The sequence below is a fragment of the Pavona decussata genome, unplaced genomic scaffold (assembly GCF_977016875.1).
Source record: "Pavona decussata unplaced genomic scaffold, jaPavDecu1.1 SCAFFOLD_59, whole genome shotgun sequence".
Lineage (NCBI taxonomy): Eukaryota > Metazoa > Cnidaria > Anthozoa > Scleractinia > Agariciidae > Pavona > Pavona decussata.
Genome location: NW_028145481.1, coordinates 1,147,414 through 1,175,000, shown reverse-complemented (window position 1 = coordinate 1,175,000; position 27,587 = coordinate 1,147,414). Strand labels below are relative to the sequence as shown.

General features: G+C 38.5%; 3 protein-coding genes across 6 annotated transcripts in view; 1 reads left to right on the top strand and 2 right to left on the bottom strand.

The window, feature by feature from the left end:
* LOC146479325 (adiponectin receptor protein 1-like) overlaps nucleotides 1-864 on the bottom strand; it is an 11,087-nt gene extending 10,223 nt beyond the window's left edge. Inside the window, exon 1 of the mRNA XM_085110959.1 lies at nucleotides 183-864. Within this exon, the coding sequence (XP_084967085.1) occupies nucleotides 183-611 (429 nt within the window). The 5' untranslated portion in view covers nucleotides 612-864. The remainder of the gene's footprint in view (nucleotides 1-182) is intronic.
* A 1,675-nt stretch (nucleotides 865-2,539) lies between these two features.
* Nucleotides 2,540-3,592, bottom strand: LOC146479324 (uncharacterized). The gene has a single exon (XM_085110961.1). The coding sequence runs from the start codon at nucleotides 3,446-3,448 to the stop codon at nucleotides 2,711-2,713; it is 738 nt and encodes a 245-aa protein (XP_084967087.1). The 5' UTR covers nucleotides 3,449-3,592; the 3' UTR covers nucleotides 2,540-2,710.
* Nucleotides 3,593-3,746: 154 nt separating this feature from the next.
* On the top strand, nucleotides 3,747-24,626 carry LOC146479323 (uncharacterized). Of its 4 annotated transcripts, none has more exons than XM_085110956.1 (18): nucleotides 3,747-3,972; nucleotides 5,178-5,225; nucleotides 5,449-5,687; nucleotides 6,906-7,093; nucleotides 7,335-7,589; nucleotides 10,596-10,658; nucleotides 11,295-11,404; nucleotides 13,298-13,405; nucleotides 16,224-16,317; nucleotides 16,667-16,797; nucleotides 17,155-17,241; nucleotides 17,570-17,685; nucleotides 18,265-18,343; nucleotides 18,568-18,657; nucleotides 19,818-19,922; nucleotides 22,267-22,425; nucleotides 22,528-22,589; nucleotides 23,197-24,626. In XM_085110956.1, exons 1-18 carry the CDS (start codon nucleotides 3,904-3,906, stop codon nucleotides 23,330-23,332), a joined length of 2,139 nt encoding a protein of 712 aa, XP_084967082.1. In that variant the 5' UTR covers nucleotides 3,747-3,903; the 3' UTR covers nucleotides 23,333-24,626. The 4 variants fall into 4 exon arrangements, with proteins under 4 accessions (XP_084967082.1, XP_084967081.1, XP_084967084.1 ...); XM_085110955.1 differs by having other exon boundaries at nucleotides 6,903-7,093; XM_085110958.1 differs by lacking the exon at nucleotides 5,178-5,225 and having other exon boundaries at nucleotides 3,748-3,972.
* The last annotated feature ends 2,961 nt before the right edge of the window (nucleotides 24,627-27,587 follow it).

Sequence of the window (27,587 nt, the reverse complement as noted above, 5' to 3'; positions counted from 1 at the left end):
GAGCTAGACTACTATGGTCCTGAAATTGAGTCTGTCATAGTTTCTTGGAAAAGTTGGAATAAACCAGCGTGTATGTACAAAAGGGTTGTCACCAACAAAGAACTTTATGATTGTATACTCGACAGAAAATGAAGCCGAGTCTCTAAATAAGAATAAGCTTGATGAAAATCTTAGCACATTACCTTGGCGTGCTCGAGACCAAGAAGAGCGCATGTTACCGTCTCTGCGTCAGTTTCATCAATGTCATCTTCACTTTCGTTTTCTTCTTCCTCTTCATTGTCGTCGTCGCCGTCAGCGTCGCCATCGCTAGTTTCGTCATTTCTTTCAACCTCCGTATCTTGTTCTTTGGAATCCTCAGATCCTAAGCTGCTCGAGCTGTCGCCTTCGATATCTCCAGTTTTGACTGTTACGTCGACATTCGCTACATATTCAAGAGCCGCTTCTTCGCTTCGCCTTTGTTCTAATGTCGTCGCTTCTTGGTCACCGTTTGAGTTTGTAGAATCGCTGGTGTTGTCAGAACTTTCGAGAACCGTGTAACTGATTTCATCTTGTCCCTGCTCGCTTGCCGTCGTCTCGCTCATTTTTGTCCTTCTTCTCCGTAGTTCGGCCATGTATTTGTAAACTTTCAAAGATCAAGCACAATAATTGCGTTATGAGGATCACGAAAGGAAAGTCTATTACGTAAGTTAAATATTGCACTTCCCGGGCCCACGATACTGCGTTGCTAGACGAAAAAATGTTTTAGAAAGCCCTAAATTCAAAAGATGCTACCGTCCTGCTTTCAATAGCTAATGAGTGTTCCTCCCAGAACACTGCTGGCATATAACGAAATGCAATCCTTTACTAGGAATCCGACCCGGCGCAAAAATTCAGGTCATGATTTTTCTTGGTGGGCTGATCTTTATCGACCAATCACAAGACGTCTACGAAAACTGTAGAATTCCCGCGCATCGGGTGATCCAATCAGAACACTCGATAAAAACTTGCGATGGCAAGAGTTTACAAGGGGCAAAGTCCGCAAATGAATGAATAATCCATAAACAGACTAGAAGCAAGCGTATTTACGATGCCAACGCGGGAACAATGCATAAGAAATCACTTGGGGCCGGAATAAAGCTCTCAAAATTTTGCAAACAATAGTTCTCACATGCCCACTCCAATCTGTTTATCTATTTGGAAATTTATTCTGAGTACTGGACTGCTGGAGAAGTGGATGGGTGAATCAGTCACTACACCTTATTGCCTATCCTCAAGGCAAAATGTTTATTAACATGGCCACTGTTGAAAAACTATGAATATGTGCAGTCAGTGCATTGCAAATAAATATTGCCCAAGTGTAGGGTATGTCCTGTCATCATGAAGAAACACTCATTAATAAAAGTTCTTTTCTTTGTTCATATATGAGGACTCGGAGGCAAAGTTGAGATGATCCACATCAGTAGGGATGTTGAATTGGTCTTGCAAAACATGTCTTGCAAATCGTTTAGTCAAATTTTATGGGTTGCACTGAGCCTCTGTCTTGAAGTTTTGATTTCTTTTGCCTGGCTAAAAAAGCCTTACAGAAAAAAAATTGCAAGTCACTGAATTGCAAAGTTTTAAATTATAACATTTGCCACAGTATATATGCAAAAGGGAAATAGCAAGGACGATATTTCTTCACCCAGGCCAAGCAAGATAAGATTTTTATCAATTTCATTATTTGAGAAAGTATTATTAAACTTTTAACTTCAAAATTAAACTAGTCCACAGGAAAAATCTGGACTTTTTCTCTGGACTGGCTATATGTAGCCAATATCATTAGATATTTATACAGTGGGTTCTTCCAGAAAATATCCATGCTCTCTCAAGGAACATTTTTTTTTTTGGATTGGTACCCCCCACCCCACACAACCCCAACTCCTCTGGAAATTTATACTCTCCTTTGAACTTCAGTTTTGCCCGGCTGCCGATTCGGTTTCCAATGACCTCCATGGAGGAGGTATGGTTGTTTTCTTGAACCACACAATAGCTAGGCTCCTTTCAAATATATATTAAAATTCAGCTTGACATTGAGGCCAAGATGACACAAACAAAGGAAATTCAATAATCATGTTTATTCATTTCTGTTCTTTGTGTCCTCTGGACCTTGAGATCAAGTTGAATTTTAATATTTCGAAAGGGGCCCAGTTGTTCCAAGAGTGGATAATTTTATCCACTGGATGGGTCACTATATATACGGCAGATAAAATGTGTGCAAGAATTCCGCTGTGATGCAATAATTTGAGAATGAGCAGTTCCAGGAAAAATCCATACCCACCACATGGAAGGTCATTGGAAATTTCTAAGGGAAGGGGGTCTTAAAAGTAAAAATTTTAGAAGCAAAGTATGAAGTTAAACTGGAATTTCCTGAGGAGATGGGGGGTGCAAAACAAAAAACCTTCTATGGGGGGAGTATGGATATTTTCTGGAACAGCACAATAGAGTAGAAGTGTATATAGTCTAATTTAAGTGTGGGATTTTGTGGAAAACTTACCAAAAGCATTAGTTGGAGTACATTAGCTCCACCGACCAGTAAGCGACTTTGTTTAATCCTGGATAAAGTTATCTGCTCTTTGAACAACTGGGACCTGGATGACATGCTACAGATAGCGAGTGTGACAAATAATAGTAAATCAATGCTTCTGATGCAACTGAATGTTTTTGTTTTGTTTTTTTGTTGTTTTTTTTTTTTTTACAACTTTTCTTGCTGAGAATTTTCAATATTAAAAACACAGAAGCCTCTTGGTAGGCAAGAACTACTGTCTTGAGTAACCATAGCATTAAAAAGATGCTGTGTCTTCACCCAGCCAACAGGATTTCCGGGCCAGACATCCAGTAACAAGAACATGTCTTCTGCAACATGGTATCCACCTAAAGGGCTAAAATGGCCAAAATTGAGATCCGGATAAAAGTCTGCCAGAAAATAATTCACCACCACGTGTCCTCCTGGTTTCTTGAGATTTTCTAAAGCAATAGATCGAAATTCGTCGGCTGAAAAAATTCCTGAAGAGTGTTTATCCGTGAGGTTAAGTAGCTTGCTGGTATTTTGTGATGGATGAAAAACGTGAAAGTAGGTCGCCTGTAATCCAATAATGTTAACCAGACTAGCAAAGGTTTGAAGAGTAATTCCTTCCTTATTGACATCCTCCTTCCTGAAAAGTGAGCTATCTTCGCCTATTTTCAAAATATCATCTTCTTGCAAAGTCTTTCTCGTATCCTTACAAACTCGGGCAACTTCAGCAAATTTCCCATGGTTTTTAACGTCGTTCTGCGCGTAATTTTCAAGAATTTCATTTAAGCAAATGGCCACACTACAAAGGCCGCAGTATGTTAAGTTAACCTGTTTACAGAAATAAGGGAAAAGACCGCCGTATTGGCATTCTTGCAGAAGCTTTTGACCTTCTTCATCTGTTAGTGAGACGACCGCCATTTGCCATTGCAACGTAGCTCAAGCTTATTAGGGTGGGGAGGGTGAGATTTGTGATCGTCTCTTAGTTTTCTTCTTCAAACGTAGTTCTGCAAAATAAAAATGAATACATCATAACATAGGAAAACAAAGATACAATGTTTAATCGCTTTTCCACTTACTAAAATCCTGTTTCATTAGCTATCAGAAATTTTCAAAAGAACATTAATTTCCGCAGTCCAGCCCACCCCACCTTAGTAGTTAACTTACCGCCCTGACAACACAGTCATGTCAGCGGAAACCGTCTGAGGAAGAAAATTCTTATTTGGGACGACTTCTGACAGAGAGCGGAATCTCACAGTCTGCATTGCCGAATGCATTACAATGCGCATGATGAAATAATTGTTGTCTCCAACACCATGTAATGCCTCAAAGCCTTTACAGGAAGGCAGGGGAGGTAATGTTTTACGCTTTTCATTATGAGATCTGCAAAACCACACGGAGCTAATTCACATGGCAACAACAGATTTATCTCGACGCAAACTCCGGTAAGAGATTAGTTTGTTTATTCCAAAAAGAACAGTTGATCAGGCTATTTAACCTTCGTTATAGATGGAGAAACTATGATTTAAACATAAGCTTGAGATTAACTCATCGATTTGATATCTGCGTTTGCAACCTGGGAACTGCAATAACGGCCGGCGAAACTTTTCCCATCGTATTTGTCTTGGAGCGGCGTTTATTGTTTAAATTGAAATTATTAAAATGATTTCACACCTTAAAGACTTAATTGTGAGGAAACTGTAATTCGTTGGAATAAGAGTCTTGCCCTGTTGTAAACTTCTTTGCTTGTACCTAGTCATAAATACACAGATGGATACGAGAATCGCGTGTTGAAACCTGAGCTATTAGCACTTGAGAAGCAGCAACGTTTAATTAAGCTTATTGAAGTGGCATGTTAAATATGATTTGTATGCAAAACCAATTATCCAAAAGCAATTAAAAAGTCTAAATCAAGCATTCCACAGAATCATGTTTATACCCTGGGATACAAACCCCATTTCTCTCCCGTGTCTCTCTCCAAATGCTTACACCCTTTAATTTCATCATTTTTCACTAAAAAAGCCATTTATGGCTGTACATCATCACAAATCACTTGCTGGAATAATAAAGCTAATTCTCTTCAGAAAAATGAATATTTCCATGCAGTGTGAAATCACAAATTATTGCAATAATATATTCTTAAAGTGACTATCTGCAGGTCACCACATCAGAGATTCTGCATTCTGCTGCCAATTGATAAGCAGCTGGGGTGTGTTTTTTGGGACATATTCTGTGTATTCTAGAAAAAGGATTACACTTAAAAATCTATGTCGTTTCTGTTGCCCAGTAATGAAAAATATCTAAGTGGCCAAAGTAAAAGAACCAAATTCTTATTCAATTAATGTTTTTGAAGAATAATATATTGATTTCAATTTTTTCAGGGTGTTCTGATTTTGGAATATGCAGAACATGTCCCAAAACATGCACCTAGTATTGCCTCAATCAAACTTAGACTATGAGTTAGTTACTTATTTGTTCTTAGGGATAGTAAAAGCACTAATGTGAAAGCAATGCATGATTCAGACAGTACAGTCAGACTTTGGTTGAAGCTTGATTCTTATACTTCTTTTTTCTGACATGACACATCTCCTTGCGGGAGGTAATTTGCCCATACTCACCTATTTCATTTACTTTTCTATCCCGGCCTAAGAAAAATAAGGGAATGTACTCATACTTTGAATCAAAAGTCACCTTACAGGTAAGTTTCATTTAATTTGGGGAGATATTTGTTTATAATGAGTGTAATGCTGAGTACAATATATAATTTATGCCCTGGGTTCAGCAGATATACTACACTCCTTGTTTTGAACAAAATGTTTGGGTAAAAAGGTGCAGCTTATCGGCCAGTCTATGACTCTATGTGTTATAAAACCATATAGTTTATCTATTTATTGCTTTCTACTTGTGTTTTTCCCACTCAGGATAAAACACCCATTATTTTGCCACAAAAACAAGTGGCAAAAAAGCCTTATCGCCGAGCAATAACACCATCACCTCCAAAAGGAAGCCTAGTTGCCAGAAGCCCTTCAAGACCTCAAACCTCTTTAGCAATTTATAATGACCAGGAGACTACATTTGATACAGGATCAGATTATTCACGACCAAAGTCTGCATCTGGGAGTAACAGCGGAAGAAATCCAAATTTGTATAAAATAACAAGGTATTGCAAATAAAGCTACATTCTTGAACAAGACTAGTTGAGAAAAATGCAGATTTTGCACAAACAAAAAATCACTTTATTTAAGTGTCAATATATTTAGCGCAGAGCGCTAATTGAGGACACCATCCAGATCGAATTGGAATTTAGAAATGTTGGTTTTTGAGGAGAGGGGAAAATGTCTCAGAGCAAGAACCAATAACAAACTCAACCCACATATGACGCTGAGTCCGGGAATCGAACCTGGACCACATTGGTGGGAGGCGAGTGCTCTCACCACTGTGCCGTCCTTGCTTGCCCATATTTCAACCTTCCTTTAGGAAAACACCATCTGAAGAGTAGTAAACCTTCACTCCCCCCTTTCCCTCACTAAATGTTTCTTTGAAGGCCAAATGATTACCCAGCCTTTTATTTTCAATGGCAGACCTTGCACTGATTAGGGGGAGAGGATGTATCACTGTAGTAGTGGAATGTGCAGTTCCAGAAAATATCCATACTCCCCCCCCCCCCCCCCCACGGAAGATTTTTTGTTTTGCACCCCCACTCCCCCTAGGAAATTCCAGTTTAGCTTCATACTTTGCTTCTAAAATTTTGACTTATAAGACCCCCCCCCCCTAGGAATTTCTCGATGACCTTCCGTGGGGTGGGTAAAGATTTTTTTCTGGAACTGCACAATTTGTAAATGGACAGAAAGTTTCTTAACAGTTTTGTCCAAGATTGCAGTGCAAGTCGCACGAGACCAAAGTCCTGCACCCAGTTTCTATGCAGGGTAAAATACAGGATAAGTACATTCCCTGTACATTCTTTTTCTTTTGAGAAGAATATTCATTGTGGATGTTCATACAGACATAAAGACGTGCATGATGAAAATGTGAAAATTCTGCACATGCAAGAAAAGAGTGTGGGTTGCTGCAACTTTATGCATATATGCCTTATACACTACTGAGAATTGGGGTGGAGAAAAAGTCTTTCAGGACAAATACATGTTGTATCAACTCAGGGCAAGTATTGTTGTGCTCACTTGCCCAACAGACAAGCAATCTACCAACTAAGTACCAAAAGGAGACGTTAACAGAGTAAGAAAAACAATTAAGTTTAAAGTGTGTTAGGCAGTTAAGTATAACTTGAGATCAGTTGACCTACTTTGTTACTTTCGACTAATCCCCTCTCTCCCCGCCCCCCTCAAACAAAATGTAATTCTAATTTTGTTGTTTATAGTAGATCCAAAACACCAACCACAAACAAAACCACTCTCAGGTCTGCAAAGGGTTCACAAAGATCAAAGAAAGCTCCATCTAAAGCAAGAGTTGTTTGGGAGGATAGTGCTGTACCACAGGAACACCAAGATCAAACCAACAGTAATTCAAGCACAAACTCAATAAACTTTGAAAAATCACATTATGCAGCAAGTAAGTTATGTGAAAGCCATAATTTCTAGTTCATTGATAGATTCCTTTGAACTTTTTTGAATAGATTGGTATGATTGAAAGATTATGTTTTTTTTATTTATTTTTGACTTCTACATCCCCCCTATACTTTTACTCTTCTACTGACACGATAATTGCACATATATCATTTCACAAATTATCTAATGTATGTCCTAAGAACTTTGCCCATCACAACTTTGCAAAATTCAATGTTTTCTTTCAGGTGGCCAATCAAAATCCACCCCCCAAACATGGTCCACGGGATCACAGGACAAAGAGAGACTCACTCTTCCTCGAAGACGCACAGGATTCAATGCTGTTGCCCTCATTCCGGGCTCTGTTTCAACCATGGTGTCTTTTCCAGAATCTAATGACGAGCCAACTTCAACAGCCATAGCCTCCCCAGTTTCCTTTCAGAATTTGTTAGATGGTGATGCAAGTTCAGATTATGAAACAGATCTGGAGGAGGAATTTCCAGGTATATAATAATTGAAACCATTTCCTCTGGTCCTAAGCCATTTTGTAATTTGTAAATTTAATGAAATTTTCAGCTTAAATTCTACTTTAAAAAAATGATGAAAATGTTACCGGGAACTCCCAAAGTTTTGGACTAAAGTAGGGGGGGGGTCTTTGCCGTTAAAAACAGTTAAAGGGGACAAGAAAGGTGTAAGTTTAGGTGTAAGTGTAAGTTTATTTTTAATCATTGTTAATAATAGGAGATGGTTGTAAATTTGTAAATATTCATCAATGATGTTGTTTATATAACTGTAAAGCACCTTCCCTTGTGAAAATTTTTCCGAGATCTCGGCGCGTTTTTGGCCGCCGAGATTTCCATCTCGACGAGATCTCGGCCAAAAACGCGCCGAGATTAGAGGCGAGATCTCGGCGGCCAAAAACGCGCCCAGATCTCGCCAAATCTCGGCAGCCAAAAACGCGCCGAGATTAGTGGCAAGATGAAAATCTCGGAGGCCAAAAACGCGCCGAGATCTCGCCAAATCTCGGCGGCCAAAAATGCTGAGAGATTAGTGGCAAGATCTCGGTGAGATGAGAATTTCAACGGCCAAAAAAATGCGGCGAGGAATCCCTGGCGGGATCTCGGCGAGCGAGCATCCGCAGCGGTGTACTGAAAATTTGATCGTCAGACGTGAAAGTAAAGCTTTTTGGTTTGAAATTTTTAATCAGCGGAATAACATTGGAAGGATACTCATAACCGAACTACGTTCTCAAGACGCCCCTAGGCATTTTCCACGAAAAAGTGAATATATAACTTCTGTAAGTAAACATGCAACCACTTACTTTCTACCGTATCATTTGAATCATTACGGCTGGGAAATCTGGACAAAAGAGCGAAACTAAGTGGTAAGCTTATGAATGGATGTAAATAAATTATGCCAACTAACTGCTTCAAATTGAAAACGAATATAGAAGTTGTGAATCACCAACAATTTATTTCAAAAATTTTACCTTCAAGGGTTTCGAGTTATAAAGATGAAATCGTTCGTGTAGCTCATTACGCTTTGTGAAAGCTTCTACCGATTTCTAAACAAACTCTTTTACTCTCAGTGTTTAAGTAAGATGAAATACGGATAAATAATATAAGAAACTAACCTCTTTCTCAATCAAGAGATACAAGGCTGTGGGAGAAAGCCATTAAAATCTCAATTCTCGTGCAAACTTGATGGTCACTTCCACTAAGTTGATTCTTAACACGCTTATTAGCTTAACGAGCTTGAACATCCCTTTAGCAAATTTTAAGTTCTCCTTCTCCAGCACCTTAATTATCCAGGACATTCCATATTCCGTAAAAAATGTGCGGTGACTGAGTTCATAGTGTGCAGTTCAGTTTAGTTTAGTTAGTTCGGGTACCGTAGTTTAATGTTAATCAGCATCATTTTAGTTGACCAGTGTTCATCATATCCCTTGTGTGCTATTCTCCGGTTGACCACAGGTTCTTTTATCATGATTTCCAGCCATAAACGAATGGTTAACTTGTCATGAAGCTTAACTTTTCATATTTTCTGCAGTTAAGAGCAGGATTAATTTTTGTGGCCTCGCAAACCTCAAAGTTCAGTCAAACTTTTTTTTAGCTTACGCGAGCATCGCCAGGTGGTGTGATTGAATTAACCAATCACATCGCCCAATTCACGTTGTAGTTGGGGACTTTCGCGCCATTTGTCAAGTGGCAAGCCGCGGAGACGGCAAGTTGTTTACGAGGATTGAGAGACAGATTGTGAGGCAAATGAGCACAATCAAAAAATGTCAACAACTGAAGACAGTGTAATGAAAAGGGAAAGAACGCGTTTTCAAAAATTGTGCTACCTGTACCGAAAAATCGTTCGCAGCAGGCATTACGACATGACGGAAACGGCCTTTTGAGGGACAAAAATCACCTAAAAAGGTGAGTTAAAGATTTACACAATAAAACGATAAGATTATCGGGTCAATGAATTCATTTTATGATTATCATAGTAAATAAGTATGTTAACGAGCGTCCGGTATGAGCAGCGTTCTTCTCACTTTTATCTTAAGACGCGCACTTAATATTAATCTGCTGAAGCGCGATCTCGGCCAACAATTTAAATCAATTTAATAATTGAAGCTCATCAATTTCCAGTTATAGCATGAAAAAAATTAAAGCAAATATTATTTTTACTGAGGATTAAGCTGAAGTTTTAACTCATTCAACCTCATAACTTAATCCTTACCACTGAAGAGTTCACATGTCTTCGTTTCAAATCTGGCGAAGATCGCGGTGTCTTGTCGAGATCGTGGTTGTCTCGGCAAGATTTTGGTTTTCTCGCCGAGATCGCATCTGTCTCGGCGAGATCTCGCCTGTCTCGGTGCCCCTAAAAATCTCGCCGCAAATCTCGCCGAGATAGAAGACACAACCGCAATCTCAGCGAGATCTCGCTGAAGTTTTTCGCCCTCTAAAAATCTCGCTGCGAATTACTGAAATCTCGCCGAGATCTCGCCTCCCTCGGCGAGATTAACGCAATCTCGGCGAGATCTCGCAGAAATTTTTTGCCCGCTAAAATTCTCGCCGAGAATTACTGAAATCTCGCCGAGATCTCGGTCAACTCGGCAAGATCTCGCTGAAATTTTTACAAGGGTTGCACATAGGATAAGAGTACTATAGAAATAAAGTTATTATTATTATTATTATTATTATTATTATTATTATTATTATTATTATTATTAAATAAAGTTATCATTATTATTGTTATTAAATAAAGTTATTATTATTATTATTATTATTATTATTATTATTACTTACCTCCACACTACAGCTGTAGATGCTTTCAACCTGCTAACCCTAGCAGCATGCAGGATGTGTTAAAATAATTAATATAAGCCTAGTACATGTAATCATTTGACACAATTAATTATTAATTAGCCACTATTTTCATGTACTGTAGCCAGACATAGCAGTTTGCTAGATAATTTAATTTATATTCAAACCAATTATTCCATTATCCATTTTCAGTACCAAAAAAGGTATTTGACCCATCAGGGAGAAATATGTACCACAAGTTGTGCAAAGAAGAAGGTATGAAGAATAGTATCTGTATAACAATATCTGTATCAGCCTGTACTGAAAGTCATAAGTTGGAATTTCCGAAGGGGGGAGGTTCTCTTTTGAAGGAAACTACAGTATGAAGCTTAATTGGTAATTTGTTTGGCGTACTGGGCCGGTCAAAGCTAAAATCCTCTTTGGAGGGGTATGGGTATTTCCCAGAACAACAGCAGCAGCAAACGTTATTGTAGCTTGCATTAGGCTTGATTTCTGCTGCTCCCTTGGGTCTGGCTTTCCTCCCCAAGGAGAGTCTTTTGGGGGATGGGCGCAGGCTCAAGCCTTAAGCTTGCATGTGCTTGTCCATAATTGAAGATTTTGTTAGCAGAATTTTGCTCATTCTCAGACAAGATTGGAATGTTTACACTTGTTTCAATACCCATGTAGCTAAATTATCGGATGATACTAACATAGCTTAAATTCCCATCATCTCCACTGTGCCAATATTTCTCTTGATTGAGATGCCTGATTTAAGATCTAATAACAAAGAATTTTCAGACTGTTATATTAGCAATGTCTTGACTGAATTTCAAGAAATCAATAGACTGTTAGGATAAGCCATCAATTGTGAATGCCTATTTTACCATTTACTTGATTGTGTGATTATTACAGACCTTGTGCCAGTGTTGTACCTGTCAGACCGGTTTCAGAGTAAAGAAATTGTCATGAAACATCATGGTCTGGGATCTCATGGAACCCTTCCAATCGCCAGAGCACTCATTGTAAGTATACAGAATATATTTAGACAGAACAGGAAGCCTGGAGACCAAAGCCATTGCAGTGGTAAAACAACCCCGGGAGGGGGGTGATTTGACATGAGTTTGGGTATAGGGGTGCCACTGGGGGTTTGAAACCCTAACCCTGTTTAGGATGAAAATAACATTATATAGCTACCCTGTGTAGGACAACGCCCTCAATTTAAAGACCCTATTCAGGACAAAGGACAACATCTAGCTCTTGTTTTACACACGTGTTTATTGGCTATAGTATACCTAATTACATTTAAACGCCCACTGTCACTTACCGGACGCAATATTCCACGCAAATATGAAATGCAAACACCAGTCACAACAGATAAAATAATACGTTACCTAGTAGTGATTTCACATAATTTAACAGTGGTGAACCTAAGGTCAGTGGAAACCTAATTGACGTGAAGCATTGTTCACCAAAATAAATACAGACAAACGTCTCTGTTTTTGGATTGCCAAATACTCGACTACAGTCTTGCAACCATATCCAGCGGTACATCTCCATATAGACATATATGACAGAAACTTGACTTGACTTATATACTTGTTGAGGCTACTGCATTTCTTTTTTCTTTTCATGTTAATGGGGCACCATTTTGTTGACCAATCAGTTCAAAGATGAACTTATGTCTATGTCTTATGAAAATCAAAGTCACCTTGATCATGTCTGTTCAAGTTTAAAAAGATCACCTTCATGTTCAAAGATAATGCTTTCTCTGGACAGCAAGTCTGGAACTTGGAAACAGCGTGAAACTCTTCAATAAATTTTTGTCCAAGTAAAGCATTATATTTGTCAGCACATGAAAATTTTAATTAATATCAAATGCTGTCATGGAATAAGAGGTCCATGAGTTGTCTCAAATTTCAAATGACCATTTCTCCAGTCATATGGCTTTGGTCTCTCAACATCAGACTACCAACAAGTTGGTTTCTGGTTTGAATTTTGGTTTCTGTCGTCATGTTTTCATTTCCTAAGAAACTAAGGCTCCTCCACACTGTCTCTTTCAACCCAGTTGTTAATGTGCAGTTCCAAAAAATATACATACTTCCCCCCCACAGAAGACTTTTTGTCTTTCATCCCCCCTCTTCCGAGGAAATTCCAGTTCAGCATCATACTCTGCTTCTAAAATTTTGGCTTCTAAGACTGCCCCCTCCTTCTAGGAATTTTCAATGACCTTCAATGGGGTCAGGGTATGGATCTCTTTCTGGAACTGCCAATTTGCGTCACTGCAGTCAGATATTAAGTAACAATAAATTTAATCCACTGAGCATGGAGTAGGATACTATTTAGTAAATACTCCTGGTAACTTCATGCTATAGCAGTTTCACTTTCTTTATTAATCCTTTGACCCCTAATATCAAAGAACAAATTCTCCTATGTTGTCCCAGACTTTTCTTATAGATGTACTGTAGAGACGTTAATTAAAGCATCAAGAAAATTCACCTTTGGTGATCATATCCTTAATTCTCATGACCTCAGTGGTTGAATAATAAACATTGATATTACAAGGAGAAATTTGATGCCGATCACTGTTTGGGCTTAAAGGGTTAAGCTCTGGCTGTGTGGGCCGCCTATGGCCAGAACACCACAACCTACCTAAGGATCTTGTGACCCCACTGCCTTTATTAACAGTGGAGCAAAGTTGTGTTACTTTGTAACACAACAACATACTAGCATACAGCAGTATCAAACCACCGACATTCAGAAGAAAAGTCTGACATCCGACTTATGGACTGTTTCATGAAAGAATGCAATGGTTTTTGATAAGTGTTACTTGTTTCAACTTAAGATTCACAAGTGTTTTAATTCCATTTTTGTTTATTAATTATTTCTTTGTAATTAAATTGACTTTTTCCTCTTAGAAAAATACCTTTACAGAGAAGTTGGACCTGACAGATAACTACATAGAGGCAGCTGGAGCAAGGGCGCTGGCCAACATGCTGGTGGATAATTGCTTTATCACTGAAATAGTAAGTGGTATTCACACACAACTGTCATTAAGCTATGGAGGAGCTGGAGTTCCATGAGGATTAGGTAGCCAGTCTTGAGCAAAATAAACTCTACCATTGTTGTTGTTTTTGTCAGTCATCTTTAGGCTCTTAGTAGCCTGATGTCCTCACTGTGGTTGCTGGTCACCACAGCCAGCTGTAGGTGCTAATCACAGCCCTACAGCGAATTGTCCAGCAAAATTATGTTAAACATCATGTCATCCATAGAGTATAGAAATATTAGGATATGAGATTGTAGAAGGTGGGAATGGGACGACAAGGTAGGGGGTCTTTCTGGTACCCACATATATAATATAATAATATTAATAGATTCTTCAGAATCAGGAGTCTGGATAGCTTGAACTGAGTGGATCATTTTTTTTATGTTGATTCCTTGTTTTTGTACCTCAGATTTTAAATTATTGAAATTTCTAACACTGAGGCTTTCAAAAGACACCAAGCTTAACATTGCCATTGATCCACATTTTGGACATCTGATTATGATTTTATCCTGATTTCTGTCCCCTTTTCTCTTGTTTTATGCCCTCCCCCACCCCTTCCCTCCACTCCCACTGTATGAGATAGCTGGTAGCTAGTGATTGCAATAAATATGCATGTAGAGAGGAAGCTTACTATAGACGTTTGTTCAAGAATTGTTGAGAAGAGCCACTTAATAAACAGCAAGAATCTTGTTGAATCTTAAACAAATTACTTTTTATTAACAGGCTATCTGTAAGGGAACTGGGTATCTTAGTGAACTAGTTTTAAAGGTTGAGTGATTGTTGTGTACAGTTTTATTCTTCTTATAGATATGGCTTGTTTGCAGAGTCCTTTGGAATAAATAGCAGCACAGGGAGATAGACATAGGCTCAGGTAGAGTTAGAGACAAAGTGACAAATAGTCCCTGGGTAGGGGGGAGGCGTACTCCTTGTAATTTTTAATTTATGTACCGGTAATAGTTCATTTTTAGTGCCGGAATTCTACTCTAAACCAGGCTTATAACATTTTCTTAAATAGAAAATAGAAAAACAGTATTAAAATGTATCAAAAGCAACCATAAAAAATTATACCTCAGGCCAACCTATTAAACAGATCTACAAGGTTCTTATAAGACACTTGATAAAAAAAATAATGTGCTATATAATAATTATATAATGTATAATTATTTAAAATAAATATTAAATATAAAACAAGTTTTGTATTGTAGTAAATAAATCTTGAATTTTAAAAATATAATTATTTGAACATTTAATTTTTGTTGACTATCAATATTTCCATCATAACAGTCCCTATCATCATGGAGAGTGGTAACAAAAATTCTGACAGGTTTGTTGAATTAACTTTGGAGTAAAATAGGATAAATGTCCCAGCAATTTAAACCTCTTCCTTTTGCAGCTAAATGACCTTTAGTTTGTTCTTGCAAAAACATCTGAGATATTGATTAATTTCAGCCCCAATGTAGAATTTATTACTGTCACTTTTTGTAAAAAAAAACTTTAAAAGTTTCAGACAGACTGCATTACTATGCAAGAACCAAACACGTAAATAGATTTCAAAACTAAACAAAGGAAACAAGTTGGCCAATGACATTTCCTTAAGGATGGTGCCTGTTAATACCAAAAGATTTTTGTGCAGTTTATGACTATGCGGGAAAGGCAGATCTTAGCAAGGGCTCTTGGAATCCAAAAAGAAAATTGGGGGTAACCTCGCATTTTTCAGAGATAATTCAGCAGTAATATCTCTAAAAAACGCCAAAATATAAAGTAATGTATGGGATTTTTTCCTAAATTGAAGCTTAATTATCTCTGAAAAATGCATGGTTACCCCCAATTTTCTTTTGAGATACCAAAAGCATTTGGTAAGTTCTTCTTTCTCCATGTGGTTTTAAACCACACAAAAATATTCCTGTATTAGTATGCACCACCCAAAGGAAACCCGAGTATCTCGCGATGCGCGGAACGTATGCGCAGTAACAATAGTAGGCACCGTCCTTAAAATATCCACATATAAAACAAATCCTACCAAACTTGTACATGCCCACAAAATAGGTGCAATTCTTAAACTCAGCTATATATAAAACAAATCCTACCAAACTCGTACGTGCCCACAAAACAGGTGCAATTCTTAAACCGCTGATACCCCCTCATTTGGGGTTTTTGTTGTTCAAATATTTTTTTTTAGAATTTTCCCCATGAAAATCAGTGGTCTGATGATGTTAGACTGTCCATTGGCTAACATTGTCAAATTACGTCATATGTAAACATGGGCCCATACATTAAAATCACACCAAAACTTAGGTCAATGAACAGAACTCAACATCATAAACTGATTAACAGCTTGAACTGAAGGTTATGTCACTCAGCTCACTCAGGTAACCCAAAATATGTCAAAAGATTAGCCTGGTTACCTTCACCTATGAATTCTTGTTGTTGGCATCTGTGCATCTTGGAAAATTATGGTGTAGCACACTGAGTTTTGTCACTTCTGTGTTTTACTGAGAGTATTTCTTAGAGTGGCTGCATATTCCCATTCTGGCGTGACAGTTTCCTCTGTAGTGGTTGCAAACGAAGCAGGAGGTTGCTCAAGCTAATGTTTCCCTTGCCTTTGTCCTGAATCTTTTCTCTGCCAGCCTGGCACACCTGCCCTCCTTTTCCTTTTGAACAGCTTTTGATACCAGTGATCCCCAGGCAGCGCTGCCACCTGCTTCGCTCTCCCCGCTGTCAATTATTGTACTCTAGGCATAATAGTATCATTGAATGATGAATTGTTGAAGTAGACTCTTGATTTCTTTCTTTGTTAGAATTTGTCTGAGAATTTCTTACGCTCAGATGGGGGCGTGGTTTTTGCCAACGTGTTACTGAAGAACACATCACTACTCAAGCTTGTTCTAAGATGTGAGTAAAGGATTAATAAGAAATATAGAATTAGTTTTTAAATTTAACACCTATTTACATGAGTAGTTATTGTATTTTCTAAAGCTTTGAAATTTTTCATTTTTTAAAGTTTGTCAATTTTTATACACTGCCAAAGAGTAGTGATGAAGGCGATGATGGTGATGATGGTGATGATGATGATGATGATGATGATGATGATGATGATGATGATGGACTGTCCTTGGTCTCTTGTTTTGCTACTAACTTTAAAAAGTTGTCCTTCTTTCAATCTTCATATATGCACTTTCCAGTGTAAAGGGTTTTTTTATGTCAAGGTGTTACCTGAATCTTTCATTTTATTTATTTCTAGCAAACCACTTGACAGACAAAGATGCCAAAGCATTTGCCGAAGCCCTGAAAGAAAACCGCACTCTAACACACTTAGATCTCAGCCATAATGAGATTGGAGAAGTCGGTGGAATTTACCTGGGAGCTGGGCTGGTAAGGAACTTTAACATCAAATTTTTCTTTAGTTGATATAGTTTTCCATGTGAGTCCTGTAAGGTGGATTTAATAAATGGGTCCATATTAAGAATCCTTAAAAGAAATTCCTGTGAAACGTGTTGTTTTCCAAAATTTCTTTTGATATATATTCATTTGGTACATCAATGCGCAGGATTCTGTAATATTTCAAAGGAGATAGAAAATTCCAAGCCTTCTTGACCAGATTGAAATTTGACCAAAAGGGATCTTTGATTTCACTTTAGTTCAGCTGAAATGTGCTTTATACTACAAAAACGTTCTGATGTATTTTGGGTCTTGCCACAGACAGATTTATCTTAATTCATTTTTTATTAGGGTATGAACTACGGTTTAAAACACCTGGATGTCAGCTGGAACTGCATTAGATTTAAAGGTGCGGTCGGTATGGCACAAGGGTTGAAGGTTAGTTTCTTTCGTACCTGCTTTTTCTTGTTTTCAGTCTAGGGCAAGATGAGCTGTAAGAGAAACTTTGAGCAAAATATTAACCCTGCAATGAACTCGCATCCCATTCAGAAGGGAGTTGTGATGCTGATATTTGTCTCACACTACAGAACTTTAGCACCGCCAATTTAACGTAGTATTCATGGGAAAATACTAAAACTACTACTATACTTAACATTCCTACAAGTGGAGTACATGACAAAAATATCGCTCCCTGATATTTCTGACGCGTTTTGAGGTTAAGCTTCTTTCGTAGTAATTAATGTTGGTGTTTGTTTGTTTTTCCCAGACAAATGACTGTCTGTCTCATCTGAACATCTCCTGGAATGGCTTATCGTTGCTGGGATGTGTGGCGCTAGGAAGATTTTTGAAGAAAAATGAAGCTTTAGAATCGCTTGACATCAGGTACAGATATATTAATAAAGCTAGCTTACTAAACAGTACCCAGGCGCCAAGTGTTCAGTCATAGGGCGCGCATGTCTTACGAAACTTGTTTCGAAAGCAAAACCTCCATTTATGAAGCAACAATATTTTTGACTGAGTAAGTTCAGAAACATTCTCATTTCCAACCTTACCATACCACAGCATACCATACCATGCCAAAACGTTTATTTATACACGATGGGTTTTAAAGGAATAGCTTGTGAAGTCATGTTACAACTTAAAAATACGATTCCAATTCCGGGCAAACTAATACTAATACTTAAATATACTAATAACACTAATACTAAGCAAGCTTAGTAAGTTTCCAAGCAGGAAAAGATTGCTTCCTATTCATATTCTTGGTGCCGCTATTTAAAGTATGAAACATGCGCAACGATGTTTGAATCTTACTGATTTCAGGCATGTCTTCATGAGCATGCTTAAAAATAAATCAAATTAAACAATACTTTTTCTGAAAATTAGGGGGCGGAATTCGAATGTGTCCCCACAACTTTCCTTAATTTGTGGCTTATTATATCCTTCTCTCTCTCTCTTTTGCAGTAATAATCGAATCGGTCTGTTGGCTACTCAGAAGCTAGCTCTTGGCATCGCGACACATCCCAACCTCAAAGTCCTAAAGGTAAGGAGTATTCTTTGTCTTGGGGTGCGTTTTTGACGAGCTAGAAGAAACCATTTTGGATTGATTATATCGTGAATGGCAAGCGGCAATGTGCATCTGTCTACCATTTTTTGTGCACCATGCTACATTGCTTTGTAATTACCTTATGTGAAAAAGTGGCAGGAAATCATTTATTGCAATAAAAACAATAAAAATTAATACAAAACATTTGTCTACCATTACAGATTGGTAAGAATCCAATCGGGGATGGAGGTGTGGAAACTCTTTTGAATGTGGTCAAGGCGCATCGTACCATCAAGTTCCTTTCTCTTGAGGTAGGTTTATACTTACGTTCTTTACTAAGTAGCCCCTGCTGACATTTATATGCATTCAGAAACTGAACGAATGTACGGTGCTTGTGAGTTTAGGAAGAATTTATTTCAGCTGCAAAATCAAGATGAAAGAAGTTAATTCGGCCAAGAGTAAATAGGCAAAATGAATAAATAGATAACCCTTTATTTACCCTGGGCAGTGTTTATAGCACAAGTGCTAGTTGGGCCGAGCATTAAACTTCTCGAATAATTTAAGTAATATAGAGTCGCTTCAAGTTCTCGTCGGTTCGTTGTTTTTTGGCGCTCCTTCATCACTGATTACCTGAGTTTTTGTTTGTTTACAATCAACTTTATTTAAAGAGGGTAACACGGGACAGTACTTCAACTGAATAACTAGTGGCCCTCAAATTAAAATTGTGTAACAAAAATTAAGTGACCAAAAATACATATCATTAAAGAGAAAGAACTATAAATATATACATAAATAAGACTAAAAGAGTAAAAACTATCTTTACAATTATAAAATATCCTCACAATGAGTGTCTACAAGCTAAAATTGAGAATAAATGAAATTAAACAATACTTTTTCTGAAAACTTAGCGGCGGAATTCAAATGCGTCCTCGCAACGTTCCTTTATTAGTGGGTTATTATATCTTTCTCTCTCTTGTTTTGCCTTTTCGTTGTGGTTATTATTTATTTATTTATTTATTTATTTATTTATTTAGTTAGTTAGTTAGTTAGTTAGTTAGTTAGTTAGTTAGTTAGTTAGTTAGTTAGTTAGTTAGTTAGTTAGTTAGTTAGTTAGTTAGTTAGTTAGTTAGTTAGTTAGTTAGTTAGTTAGTTAGTTAGTTAGTTAGTTAGTTAATTTACAGCGCGACATTCAATAAATTCACTTTAAAATCGGTCTTAAAAGGTTGACATAGGTACTTTTAAATTTGTGTCGTTTGTTTCTGGCCAAATCAGAAGTAAAACTTAAGTTAGTGTGATTTAATTCACTCGTGTTTTCCCGCGCTGTTCATTGGTTGCCGTGTTGTACTGTCCTTATGTATCGATAGTACCAGTAAATTTGAAATTGGCAAGCTCTCCGTAGTTATGGTGTTTGTAACATGTTGTAAGTAAGCTTATGCGTTTTTAATTCATTTATTTATTTGATTTGTTGCAGGACATTACAGTATCTCCTAAGATATTTGATGAAATCAAAGAGATTGAACGGGAAAAGGGCGTTACTATCATAACAGGCGGGATCGGTGGATATAAGAGACCAAAGGTATGTTACCGTTTCTTTTTTCCAATCAGATCGAAGTTTTATTCTCACCCACAATCTCTCTCAAGCATTTGAACCAAAAACCCCTTGTTGTTAGACTATGAGCAACCCCTTATGTTTTTTAGAGATAGTAAAACAAGGGAATCACGCGAGCGCGCGCGTATTGCTGCCCGCGAGAGGTTGCGACGCGCGGAGGGAAGCAATTTTCGCGCGCGCTTGCATGGCACGCTCGCCTTATTATCCCTAAAAGAGCGAAAAAATAGAATTCAGAGTGTGGGAGCGGGGAGCAAATAAAAATTTGAAGTAAAAAACTTAATTTGTCGTTTGACGGTTAAAATGTCTTCATATGTTACTCTTGACATCGTTTCCAGGGTCCTCGTGAGAAAGAAAGACGGGCATGGGAAGTGGAGTTACCCCGGGACTGAAAGTTGCTTTACACCTCCCCCACTATTCGCTTGGCTTTCTTGTAGCGTACGAATGTACAAAATACTCACTGCAAATCCTCAGCTCTGGAATGAAGAACCATAAGAAAGCTTAAGTTTCGTGTTCGTTAAGATGTTAGATGTTAGGCTTCCGATGTCTTCAGAAGCGATATTTTAAAGGCTTTCACCGCCGTGTACTGCCTAGTCCGGATACCACCAACCAGAGGCATTCTATGTACACCTCTTACTTAGGACTAATTCAGACTGCACGTGGGAGTCACGTTGCGGAATACAATTCAAGTTACACGAAGGAATCGAATTTGTACACCTCACCTCTCATTTAACAAAGTGTATACCTTCTTTGTTGACTGTAATTGTTGAACTGTTTCACTGAGATTTTAGGGGCCCGAATTCCATTCAACGCGTTTAAATTGAGCAAAAGTATCTGTGAGGCGCAAGGCGAAATAAAGTACACTTTGAAATGAGTCTTGCAGGCTAAGGGCATGCGAAAGTGAACATTACTAATATGGTGACCTATTAATCATGGAAAAATATCGGCTGCTCAATTTAGACAAAATAAAGTAAGATAGGACACTTTCTGGCGCCGTCGTGTTGACGCACCAACATAGGGGGTTTTAAAAATTGTGCAAAACGTAAAATACATTTTCAACCAATATTACTACTTTCACTTCCAAATCTTAAAGATATTACTTTAATATATTATAAATTTCAAAATTATCGCAGATATATTGGTTTTATCACGAGAAAAATATTGAAAAGTCTACCGAATGTCACGAATCAAATCGTCCTTGTGTACATGAAATTTCGAGTGAAGATTTGTTGGTTTAAAGTGAAAAAGTTTAATTTGTGAAATAAGTCAATTCTAATAGTTTTTGTACTTTATTTTTAGCTTATTACATATCACCTGATGAAACACAAACAGCAATTATCTTTCATTCGGTACGGATTTCTTCGGAAGCCATGTCTTGGTATTAAAGAATTCTATAGCTCAGCTTTGCAAATGAGTTTCTACTTGCGCAATGGAATAAATGTGATAGAATAGTTTCTACTTAGAGTTAAAACCGAAGAAGACGATGACACAGTTGAAAGCTATGGCAATAGTTAACTTTTCCCTACATGTAGTTATAATTCAATATGTGTAATTATCTTGATATAGGGTGGATGGTGGTTTAAAACGATACAAAAAATAATTACGACGCCTGCGCAAGATATGGCGACGAGTATGCGATAAAGAAGCTCGTATGGTTTTTGGTGTTGGTCGTGCAAGGTTGTCAAAGTGACGCAAGCGAACAATTGCTATATGGAACCGTGCTGCAAATAGTTTAATCTTGATATTCAATTTGTTGTTTGACAAAAACCGCACACAACTTATTATTTATGTTGCCTCCCCGAGAAATTCTAAATTTCCTGTGTTTTACTTTAATTCAGGTCCAAACAATTCTTCCTTAGATATCATTGATTGTTTCAAAGCATCGTATTAACAGAGAACCAAGTTCGATTAATTGCCTCACGAGGAGCTTGCATCGTTAATTGCTTTCTTGAAATTCGTTGAACCATTTAATTTCTTGAACACTTAACAGCTATTTTTAAAATTATATTTAAAAAGCCCGAAATACGTAGAAAACGCTATTTTTGTTGAATATGACGTCATAAGAATAGCGATCCTTGAAATTTAAGCGCATGCAGACAAAAATAGCTCTACATGCGTTGACTTGCCTCTTCCTTATCACTGCATCTGACGTTTCTACAGAACTGATCCCAGCAGTCATTAACTACGCAATCGTTCCCAGGGTCTCTCCTATTCCCGTCCCCTCCGGGGTATTGGGGATTCCCGTCCCCTCCGGGGGATGGGAATACGAGAGACCGTGAGAAAAGCATTGCGGTAAAGTTTTGTTTTCTTTCAGGAAATGCCTCCTGGAATGCGCATACTGCTCAGTTTCATTCAAGATAACCGGCTTCGTCTAGTTGACTGGTTTAACCAGTTTGACAAGGACCACAGTGGCGGGATATCCCGCGAGGAATTTAAAACGGGACTGAAAGAGACCGGGCTAGTAATGACCCAGGTAATCAAAGTCGATGTACTTATGCACTTGGTTTGCTGTGATCTTTTCATTGGAGGTTTTTTAGACGCTTTTTAATCTTACATCTTTTTTCTTTTACTGCAGCGACAACTGGATCGATTAATCGATTTTATAGATGTCAATAATGATGGAGAAATTGAGTTCAGGTAATAAATTACCACATTTTAATGTTTCAAACGGTTTTATAATGACTGTCGTAAAGTGATGAAGTGTAAAACTACATCTGGTCAACCACAAGGCAATGAATGCAAACAACCAATCAGCGCTCGCCCTAAAACAAAAACATAATGACAACCGCGGGAAAATGTGCAACCGAGGCCAAGGGCGGGAAACTTGCAGCGGGTGCTTATGGCGGGAAAATGCGCAATTTTGCTCTTGATTGGTTGTTAAAGCAGCGTTTGTGCTCTGATTGGATATAGAACTGTGCACGAGTTTTCTGAACAGTTGTAACTAACCAACCGACCAATCTAAAGCACAGATATAATTTTCAACAGTCATGAGAGGCCGGCGCTGTTATTGATTGCCAATTATTTAAAGCCGGAAGATACTGTTATTCCAGCGAATCAGTTTTCTAACTCCAACCAATCCTTATCAGACGTGACTTTTTCCGTGCTTCTCAGAAACCCGTAAAAAGTGCGGGAAAATCGGAAAAAGAAACACGTTTCCACGATAACAGTGACTTATACATGCTAAGCTTCTTCGCTAAACCGCTTCTTTTGTAGGTGTGTTACATCTCTTTGCTTTCTCTTGTAGCGAACTTTTACGTGGACGTGAGATCACCATACAAGAAATTCGCCAAGAGAAGAAAATCGAGGAAAGGCAGAAGAAGTATGACAAGGAGCGCATGCGCTTGCCCAAGCTTGAAGGATATGATTACGATCTGATGTGAAGAGAGGAGAATGGGAAGGACAATTCATGTATGTGTTAAGAATTAACCTGGGAATCGTTTCCGAAAACAAGCTTTGCAACCCAAGAACACCGTGACAGGACTAAATCGATAATAACATACTATTGAATTTTCACGCTGGTCCATAAATCGATGTTATACATTTTTCCCAAACAAAACTTGTCTTAAAATCGGATAAGATCTCTTGGTAATGTTTTGAAACGGTGGGATACTAGGAAAGAAAAGTAGGAGAATTTCCTTACATGTCTAGCTGGCAGGAAATTCGCGTGACACACTTTTGGCGCAGGCGCATTAACTCGCGCGGAAAATAACCCTAGCAACTCAGGCTAGATACTTCGCCACTTAGGTGTGGCAACACTTTCTTCAGAATTAATGGACCAGATTCGTATTCCAAGTATTAAAACGGATCTAACTTGCGATGAAATTTGCACGTGAAAAGCTTGATCCAGTTCAATACGGAGGATAAGAGTATGGTCTGTCGTTTGCTTGCACTCAACGTGGGCCATTCTCTGTACAATCCAGGCACGGCGCACTGGCTGCTCACACGACTGTGAGTATTTTGAAACTGTATTTTATGAAAGCGGTGTAGTTGACCAAGCCTTATTTGTAAATTGTAAATAGAAGCTGCTGTTCTTAGTATTACGTGAGTAGCGCCAAACGTTTTATTATAAGGGAGCTTTAGCAACGACGGCAACGAGAGCGTCAAAAAAGCAATAGGCTTAATAACCAAAAGAACAACTCTGCACGTGCTTTACACTTTTTGGTGCATTTCTTTGCCGTCGCTGCACGACTAGGACGTGGAATTAACTGATGGGGTGTTTTGTAGAGGACGTAAACACACGTTGACGAATTTTTCTAAACTTGGGTGCGGTCTCCAAGAATTCAACTCCAGGAAATTTCACCTACATTTGACATTTAGGGCGAGTTGGAATAATCGCGACGATGTTTGAAAAAACGCGAATTCATTTTAATAGCGACGTTTTCGCTGCCGTCGCCGTCGGCATTGCTAAAGCTACCTCTTAGTCTTCCATATTTAGTTTTAAATCGAGCGTACACTTTTCATTTTTGGTGCAATTTTCGCACCCTTAATTTATCAGAGATGTATAATATATGTAACATGTAAAAACTGCTAAGTTATTTGTTCGATAAATGGCCGCAGCAAAAATGTCATTTTTGCCTGAACTGTTGAGGAGCATTTGTGTGGACGTTTTATATCATAATAATTTAACCACTGAAAAGAAAAGAACGAAAAACAATAAAGCAATCGTGCAGTGGAGCTGTTCACCTCTAATTGTTTTACACCGGTTTCCGCTGGAAAATAACTTGGAATTCATCGTGCTCTTCTATGGCTTCTATGGGCTGTTCCTTATTCTCTTCTTTCCTTTCAAGCTTTCCAAATACGAAAATTTTGTGACGAAAAATCGGCAAAGGTGAAATTGCTCATCTGGAATGTTTTTGTTATGACGAGAGAGGAAATTGCAGCGATACAGTAATATCCTGGATGCCACAGGCTTTTTCTCTGGCATGGTTTCCTTTCCTGTGACGTTCCGTCGGTCTTTAGTCTTGGCTTCAGTCGATCAACGATTCAACCCCAAGCGGTTGGGTATGGAACACAGAAAAGTTTAGTAGAAAATGTTCACGTGTGAGTGAATAGTAAGGTACCCTAAGTTGGAGAGGGAGCGGGCCAGAACTTAATACAAACTAAGCAAGGGTCCTTCAAGCCCTCATTTGCTCCTCCCAAGTACTTTGTGAGTTTGCCATCTAGGTCTTAGACCTCTGTGGGAGACAAAAAATTATGTCCTCGAGCTCTCTCGTGCTCCTTTCTTCTAAGAGTAATACCGCGAACCGGAAAAAGCGATGACCAAAGGACAAACGGCAACCATATGCTGAGTTCATAGCAAACAAGCGTTCAGTCTTTACTGACCACCAACGCATTAAACCCCCCGCAGTTAATTTGCGTCAAGGAACTGTTTTGGAAACCTTGAAATGTTTAGAACCGCGATATTTAAATAAAGTACCGGATTTACGGAGTACGAAACTCCACAATCATTCGCAGGTCGTTTGCTTTGCGTTCATGAGTTTGGGTAGAATGGATTGATAAAGACTGCGCTTCGATTCCAAATTGACTGATTGACCCCATCACATCTCAAGCCTATTCTTTACGCAAGCACTCACGGAGACCAACAAAGACATTTAACAAACAGCTTTGTATGATTTGCGTCCAGTATGATATTGGACCGGCCGTTCCAGTTCTGCTTCAGATGATGCAAGGTCTCGTTGGTTTTGTCAATAGTAAAATACAGTTAAGAAACATACATTCGGTGAAGACATCAAGGCTTGGCTGTACCAAGAGATTCGACCCATTCTCCCGGTTTCTGGGTAGCCTGTGCGCGAAAACTTTGGCAATTACAGACTCCAAGGAAAGATCTTCGACAGAGAGTTTCTGCCCGAAATTATCATTGAAATAAAAGAGATTTATTTTAGCAAAAGAAAAATGAGTGAGTGGCGCTAATTACGGAGCGGTTGTTTTTTGAAGTTAACATGCTTCGATTCCCTTGGTTGCTAACAACAGTGTTGTATAATCGCGATAAACACCTGCAAACATCCTTTGGACTTTTAGATTTCTCGTGCAACCTTGTGATCGGACTTTTCCCTTCTTTGTTATTGATCCCTCACACAATTCTTCCTACAGTTACGCCTTGAGAGCACTTGAAAACTGCTCTGATGGATCACGCGATTGTCATCGCCATACTGACGTGCATGTATATTTTGATTCACTTGATCTACGTCATGCTTGCCGGGATGTAGCACGCAAAGTAGCACGCAATGAATCGCACGATAAAACACTTATTCAAGCCCGAATTATTAGCTTAAACCCTTAAGCCATTGTGACACAGCAGTACATGACATCAATTGGATAGCCCACTCACGTTTTTTTGCACACACACTTTTTCCTTCAGCCGAGTAGATGACAATTCTACAGCCTCCGTACTCCAAACTTTAGGCGACTTCTGCCGCAATACCTACATTAATTATTGCACAGGTTCGCGTGTTACTGCCCCTTTCTTTGTAATTAATTTAGCAAATGTTTTACAACTGTGGATTAATAGATGACGCACACTGTACTCGGCCTCCATCAGCCGGTACATGTAAATTAAGTACTCAAGTCCCCCAAACAAACAGTCGCCAGAAATTGTACATTTACATATCCTGAGAAACTGTACATTGAATGTACACAAGATGTTGTCAGCGTTGAAAATGGAAAAGATGAGTAATTGACCTAGGCGCCTCTAGTTCTCTAGTAGCCCGCGTTGCCCGGCGTAATTGAGGAGGGGAATACGGGATTACGTACGCCTTCTTCGGAGGCTTGCTCTTTAGCTCCGCCCAGGGACAATCTAGTCACGTAGTCACGCCAGAAAATGCCGTTGCGTTACTTTAGCAGTTGAAAGAAAGCGTGACCCGTTGACGGTTGTATGCTGGTTTTGCAGACAATCCAGAGATAAAAATATTAAACGGAATTCTTTTTTTTTCACACCGAGAAAGCATCTTAACAAGTCAGACATCGGTTATTATTTATTTTAATTTAAAATGTAAGGTTACGAATGTTTCTTAATTAAAAGATCACAAGAATTAAAATTTTCGTCCTTTCTTTTCGACATTTTCATAAAATTTCCTGACGCTGAAGATATAGCCTGCGAGAAAAGAAGCCTTTTCCTGCATTTTTTTTGCACCCACCAAGGGTGGCGATACAAAACCCCGTTCAGGGAAACTGAATTTTGTTCCCCGAATTTATTATTAAACTGTTGCTGGTTTTACGCATTTTTAAAACATATTTGCCCCCTTCCAAAACGAAAGGAATTAGCTTCCAGTGTTACACAATTTTGAGTTCCCTGCTAGCAGAGGCCTCTTTTCCTTTGTATTCGCTGAACTGACGGACGCGAATACAACGAAAAAGAGGCCTCTGCTAGCACGGAAAATTTTGAGTTGATCAACCCAGAAAAACCTGCAGATTTTCTAAATCTGAATTTTGAGGCCATTAAGGCCTTAAAAACATATATCCACCGAAAGGAACTGTCAGATGCCCCTGAAAGATGGACTGACTAACAAAAAAGTTGTTATATAAATTTATATCCAAAATAAAGCATTTTCTTCAGTTGGCTGCCATAAAAATCGTGCATAAAGTCAGTTTCTAATGCTGCGTGGGAGGGGGGGGGGAGGGGGTGGAAACGAGCATTTT

Bases quoted from the DNA above. Each gene is read 5' to 3' on its own strand.
- LOC146479324 (XM_085110961.1), bottom strand. From the start codon at position 3,448: ATGGCGGTCGTCTCACTAACAGATGAAGAAGGTCAAAAGCTTCTGCAA.
- LOC146479323 (XM_085110955.1), top strand. From the start codon at position 3,904: ATGAGATCTGCAAAACCACACGGAGCTAATTCACATGGCAACAACAGA. The intron at 5,226-5,448 runs GTAAGTTTCATT...TTTCCCACTCAG, and splicing joins AATCAAAAGTCACCTTACAG to GATAAAACACCCATTATTTT. The intron at 19,923-22,266 runs GTATGTTACCGT...GTTTTCTTTCAG, and splicing joins GTGGATATAAGAGACCAAAG to GAAATGCCTCCTGGAATGCG.